The following is a 6000-nucleotide window of genomic DNA, read 5'->3' on the forward strand; positions in this document are numbered from 1 at the left end:
AAATCACATTGAAGTGGAATAGCTATCAATTTACTATACATTTTTGTCCCATTACAAATATTATAAAAACCATAGTTTACCAAGGAGCTAAATTCTTGAGACCATTATGAACTTGACTATTATAATAAAAAAAAATAGTAAAAATACTTAACATACATAAAATGAACACTACCCCTACACCCTCAGCTTTGTCAAAGGCTGGAATTCCATCAAATGAATATGGTAAGATAAGAAACAAATGCAAAGTTCAAGGTGTCTGTTTATATCAGTAGAACCCCCAAGATGGGATTAAAACCTTACATACACATTACGAGTATTGTAACTATAGCACAACTTTTTTTTAAATAAAGTAAAAGTCTTCTCTAAATCTGTTCTATCCACTTCCCAAACCTCTCATTCTGAAACTGTGGTACATTCCCCTCGTTTCTACTTTCCAGCTCCCCTATCCCATCGCTACATACTTCCGGCCCTTTTCTTATCCCTGTTTTCCAACCAGACATTATACATTTAAGCCATTTACACTTATAATCATATGAGAAACAGGTTTTAGAGTGTTATCACTATTGTTCTGTACTCTAACTTCAGTTCAAATAAAGTGGTCTAGAGACATTCTAAATACATATATTTTTTAAACTTAAGTCAGTAAATGTCTTTAGTAACAAGCCTATTAGAAAGTCATATGTATTATATGCCCATACTTTACAGCAGATTTCAGACAGTGACTAATGCTACAGGGTCCCAAGTCTGTGTTCAGTTTTTACTAATATTAACATCTGTAAGTGTATTAATTATATTTTTAAAATTGGGAATAAAGTGATAACAGGCCTAATCCATCCATGTTAGACAATGAACAAAAAAAACAGAGGCCCACTAGAATGGTTAGTGAATTCTATATACTGTATAATTAAGCAACCAAAATACAACAGTAATAATTCTTTGGAATTCTTCTAATAGTACAACCTCCAATGATACTTAGCTAAATAAACAAACTGAAGATACCTAATATTTTGCATTAAGGTCTAAGACAGCCAATAAGATTTGCCAGAAGCCAGCTATTCAAAGAAGTGCACAGAAATTTAACCTGTGCAACTCACGGTGAACTAGAAAAGGCACACACCAAAATCTCAGCCACTGAATTAGAGATTTAAATCCAAATCTGCTCAGTACTGTTTCAGCCTCTTATGTTCTTTTCTTTTGATTTTTCCTATTATGTACATTTACTGTAGTTTCAAATTACCAACATTGAAGCTGACCAGAGTTTTAAAATAAACTGGGCTTGTGCCCTTTTTTGGTTTCCTTATGATATATAAAGAGAGCCTGAAAAGTTTGAGAAGGGATGAGAAGTGTGAGAACGGATTTTGCTTTGTTTTAATCTTAGAAATATCAAGAATGCAACATCTGGTTTCCCCCAATATTGGCTGAAGAACCTACTGGATGTTTCAGAGGTATATAGGGTCAGTTCTCACACCTTAACTTAAGGGGGCAGAGATGCTGATTCTTTAAAAAACAAACAAAAAAAAAAAAACATAAATCCTTTTTCTTGAAACATTATTTAACTATACATACACTGTTATAACCATGTTGGCCCCAGGATACCAGAGAGATACAGAGTTCTGTGTAAGCTCGAAAGCTTGTCTCTCTCATCAACAGAAGTTGGTCCAATAAAAGATATCACCTCACCCACCCTATCTCACTTGATTAACTAAGTAGGTATTAACAAAACAAAAAGACAAAAAAAAAAGTTTGACGGTCTAATTAAAAATTTCTGTCTCAATTGTTCAGCCTTCATTCTGAACACTTGTTTACAATTTCATTAATTCTCCAGCCACCATAGGAAGAATTCTAGACTAGGCAGGATCTGCAGGTCTAGTGTAAGTTTTGTCCTGCTTGTTTCTTTTGGTCCTCCTTCACACACCGCAGAGAGAGCACAAGCCAAAATTTTTCAGGTCACCTTGAAACTTTCCTCATTACTTGTTCAGATGGCTCACCACTTAGTCCAAAACTTCACCACCACAAGAAGAGAGCTGAATTCAATATTTTTTTAAAAGAAGTTTACCTAGGCCAAAAGTCCTTTTGCTTCTTATGCATGAACTTTGCATTAATGCTGAGGATTATATTTGGACAGTTTGAGCCATCCTGATGGCCCAAAGCCTAAATGATATTTGCTAATTTCCATAACACTATTATGACAATATATAATCCTCAGTAGTGATTATCTATATGCACATGGTGTACCAGTATGGATAGAAAAGAATATACGATAGCCCTGTTTTATACAGTATCTCACACAGGCAAATCACTACAGGTGCTTGTGTAGGCAAACATGGAAGTCACTGTAACTACCGTAGTTAATACAGATTTGTACAATAATAAATTTAGCACTTCAGTAGATGTTTTCATACACTAATATTCAAAACACTTATGAAGGGATGGTAAATATTATAATCCCAGTTTTACACATGAGAAAAACAAAGGCAGAAAAGTCAGATGATTTGCCCAAAGTCACAGAATGAGTCAGCAACATAGAAGTAATGAAGTCTCATGGGTTTCTGATTGCCCTTTTGCACTCAGATCTCCCTCAGTCTCTGAAGACCCAATCCTACAAATCCTTGCTCATGGGCGCAGTCTCAATGAAGTCACAAACTATTCCTCTGAACAAGTGTTTGCAAAATCTAGTCTTTGAACAGAAACTATTGATCAGTACCATACTGAAGTTATTCACTGGCCAGTCCTACTATTTTTAATCTCCACCAGACCCAGACAAAAGAAGCCTTGATCAACATTCATCTGAAGAGTGGCACCTCTATTCATGCAGTACCCCTAGGATCATAATGTCTAAGCTGAAGTCCTACCATACTATGTAGACTTTACTGTAGATAAGTATCTTTATAGCACAGCATCTGTGGCACAATATACAATCTAAAATACAAGAAAAGTTTACACATTTAGACTAATGGAACACATTTTTAGCTTGTCTATTATCAACTGTTCATGCAACTATTTGACAGTGCTGTTCAGAACACTAGTCCACCAAACTCCGACTTCTAGTCCTTATTTATTACAGTAACTACTGAAACCCAACTTCTGTTTCAAAACTGAGTAGTTCTGTTCTTCAATGTCTCTGCTGCAGCTCATTCTGGACCTGCTGATTCAGGATCCCACTCATATCCATCTACTATTTCAACTGTAAAGTCACCAATTGCAAAATACACACCTTTAAAAAAAAATCCACTATATACTTAGGCTAACTAATAATCTATATATATTGCAGGTGTATAGAGGCTCCTCTATAAGCAGACTGTCTGGTATAAAGGTGCAGTGATCTTAAGTGATCTTGGTATGAAGTGGATGTGGTAATGTGGTGTGTTTGTCTTACCTTTTCTTTGGTTTTGAGGTATCTCTGAAGAGCCTGCTGGGTTAAGTCTCTGACACTGAGCCGCCCATCCTTACAGGGAACCACAATCCCCGTCTTCCCAAAGGAGACAGTCACCTTCATCTCAGCCAATCACCCCAACCAGTCATTAAACCAAGGGTGACAATGAGCAGGCCTAGGAGCAGAGGTGGGAGCTGCTTCCCTGAAACCCTGGGGCCGGAAATCACAACAAACCGCCAGACGAACTGGAGCTGAGTCTTGCTGTCAGGAGCAGGTGCCTGACCCAGGCTCTGGGGGGGCGAGGGCCCCACGGCTGCCCCGGGGGCAGGGCTAGGAGAGGGCCGCTCACCCCACCCCCGGCCTTCACTAGGGCGCTCAGCGCAAGGGCACAACGTGCCCCGGCGGGAGGGAGACAGGGAGGCCCCAGGCGCGGAGTCTCTCGGCAGGGGCTGGGAAGGGCCCTGGCAGGCGGCTCTCTCCGAAGGGGCAGAGGAAGCGGCTGCGGCTGCGGCGGGGCTCCCGCTTGGCTCTCAAGGGAAGCCCGGGCCGAGCTCGGGGATGCAACGGCCGCGGCTCTTCCTCATGCCCGGACGCCTCCGCGCGGCTCCTAGTTGCGGCCACCGGTTCCCCCGGACCCTGGCGCCCCGCGCGCTCGGTGCCTCCAGCCCGGGCCGCTGCTCCCCGGAGCAGTGAGAGCAAAACTTTGTGCCGGCTCCTCCGCTCACCGCCGGGCCGGGCCTGGCCTGGCCGCCAGGCTCCGGCTCTTAAAGGGGCCGCAGCGCCCTGAGCCACTGGCTGCAGGGCCTGCGGCACCACGGCAACCGAGTCCCCAGCGCGGGTCACACACAGTACACCTTGCACAGCTACAGCCCGCACAGCTATACCCCGCACCCCTCACAGATCCCACACAGCTACATCTCACACCGCTATACCCCTCACCCTGCACAGCTACACCTCACACCCCGCACAGATCCCACACAGCTATGCCTCACACTCCGCACAGCTACACCTCACACAGCTATACCCCTCATGCTCTACAGCTACACCTCACACAGCTACACCCCTCATGCTCTACAGCTACACCTCACACCCCACACAGCTACACCCTGCAGCACAGATCCCACACAGCTACTCCTCACACTCTGCACAGAGCCCACACAGCTACATCTCACACCCCGCACAGCTACACCCCGCACAGATCCCACACAGTTATACCCCTCACCCTGCACAGCTACACCTCACACCCCGCACAGATCCCACACAGCTACATCTCACACCCCACACAGCTATACCCTGCAGCACAGATCCCACACAGCTACATCTCACACCCCGCACAGCTACACCCCACACAGATCACACACAGTACACCTCACACCCTGCATGGCTACACTCCGCAGCACAGATCACACATACCTACACCTCACATACCTACACCCTGCAGCACAGATCATACACAGCTACACCTCACACCTTGCACAGATCCCACACAGCTACACCTCACACCCTGCACGGCTACACCCCACAGCACAGATCACACACAGCTACCCCCTGCAGCACAGATCATATACAGCTACACTTCACACCCCACACAGCTACACCCCACAGCACAGATCACACCCCACCGCTATACCTTTCACCCCGCACAGATCACACACAGCTACATCTCCCAGCTGCACCACACTGCACAGATCACACACAGTTAGACCCTACCACACAGATCACACACAGCTAGACCCCACATTCCGCACAGTTACACCCCACATAGCTTCACCCCACCTCACAGATTACATACAGCTACACATCAAACCTGCACAGCTACACCTCAAGAGTTTTGTCGTTCAGTTGCCAGTGTAGACATAGCCTAAGTCAAGATAGTGGGTGACTTACATCAGCGGGAGCATCATTGCAGGGTAGAAACCGACAGAGTTAGGCTGACTTAAGGCAGCTTATGTAAACATGACTCGCTATAACCAGGCATTATAGTTTTAATGGTTATAAAATGTAGCTTTTTGAATCTCAATGTCTACTGTCATTAAATAATGATCCAAGCCCCATGATTTTCCATAACTATGAAAATTTAGCTCTATAAAAGAATTAAAATGTTTTAAAACCATTGTGTTGTATATCTGTGAAAATGTAAAATAATAAATGCTTAAAAATAAACAGGTATTCTCCACTGACATTATTTTTTGCAAAAATGAAGTCTGCCAGTCTAACTACACAGCATACACCAGAAACATCATACTACTTACAGCACACCAGAACACACCACATAGCTTAGCAAACCATAACAAAGATACCAGAAAACACAGCACATAAAACATTGTACATACCACAGCACCAAATATGCATCATACCCATTAAACACACACAATACAACACAAGGGAGCTATAAGTACAGCTATGCAAAATTAAACCCCTAATCAACTCAAATTACAGCTCAAAATGCAGTCCATGTTCTCAGATTGCTCAAAATTTGTTTAATCTATCCTGAACCAAATTACAGTATAAAGTGGAAATCACAATGAAACCCGGCCAAAACTATTTGATTTTGAGATTCAAAGAAACTCAAAGTGAAACTTGGGGATGAGGTGATGGTGGTAAAGCTGCATGAACTCAGGCAACAG

The 6000-nt window shown here is 43.3% G+C and overlaps 1 protein-coding gene across 1 annotated transcript in view; it reads right to left on the bottom strand.

The window, feature by feature from the left end:
• Positions 1-4080, bottom strand: part of PARD3B (par-3 family cell polarity regulator beta) — a 693368-nt gene extending 689288 nt beyond the window's left edge. The window contains 1 exon segment of the mRNA XM_030579423.1: positions 3377-4080. Within this exon segment, the coding sequence (XP_030435283.1) occupies positions 3377-3496 (120 nt within the window). The 5' untranslated portion in view covers positions 3497-4080.
• Positions 4081-6000: the final 1920 nt, after the last annotated feature.

The sequence above is a fragment of the Gopherus evgoodei genome, chromosome 11 (genome assembly GCF_007399415.2).
Source record: "Gopherus evgoodei ecotype Sinaloan lineage chromosome 11, rGopEvg1_v1.p, whole genome shotgun sequence".
Classification (NCBI taxonomy): domain Eukaryota; kingdom Metazoa; phylum Chordata; order Testudines; family Testudinidae; genus Gopherus; species Gopherus evgoodei.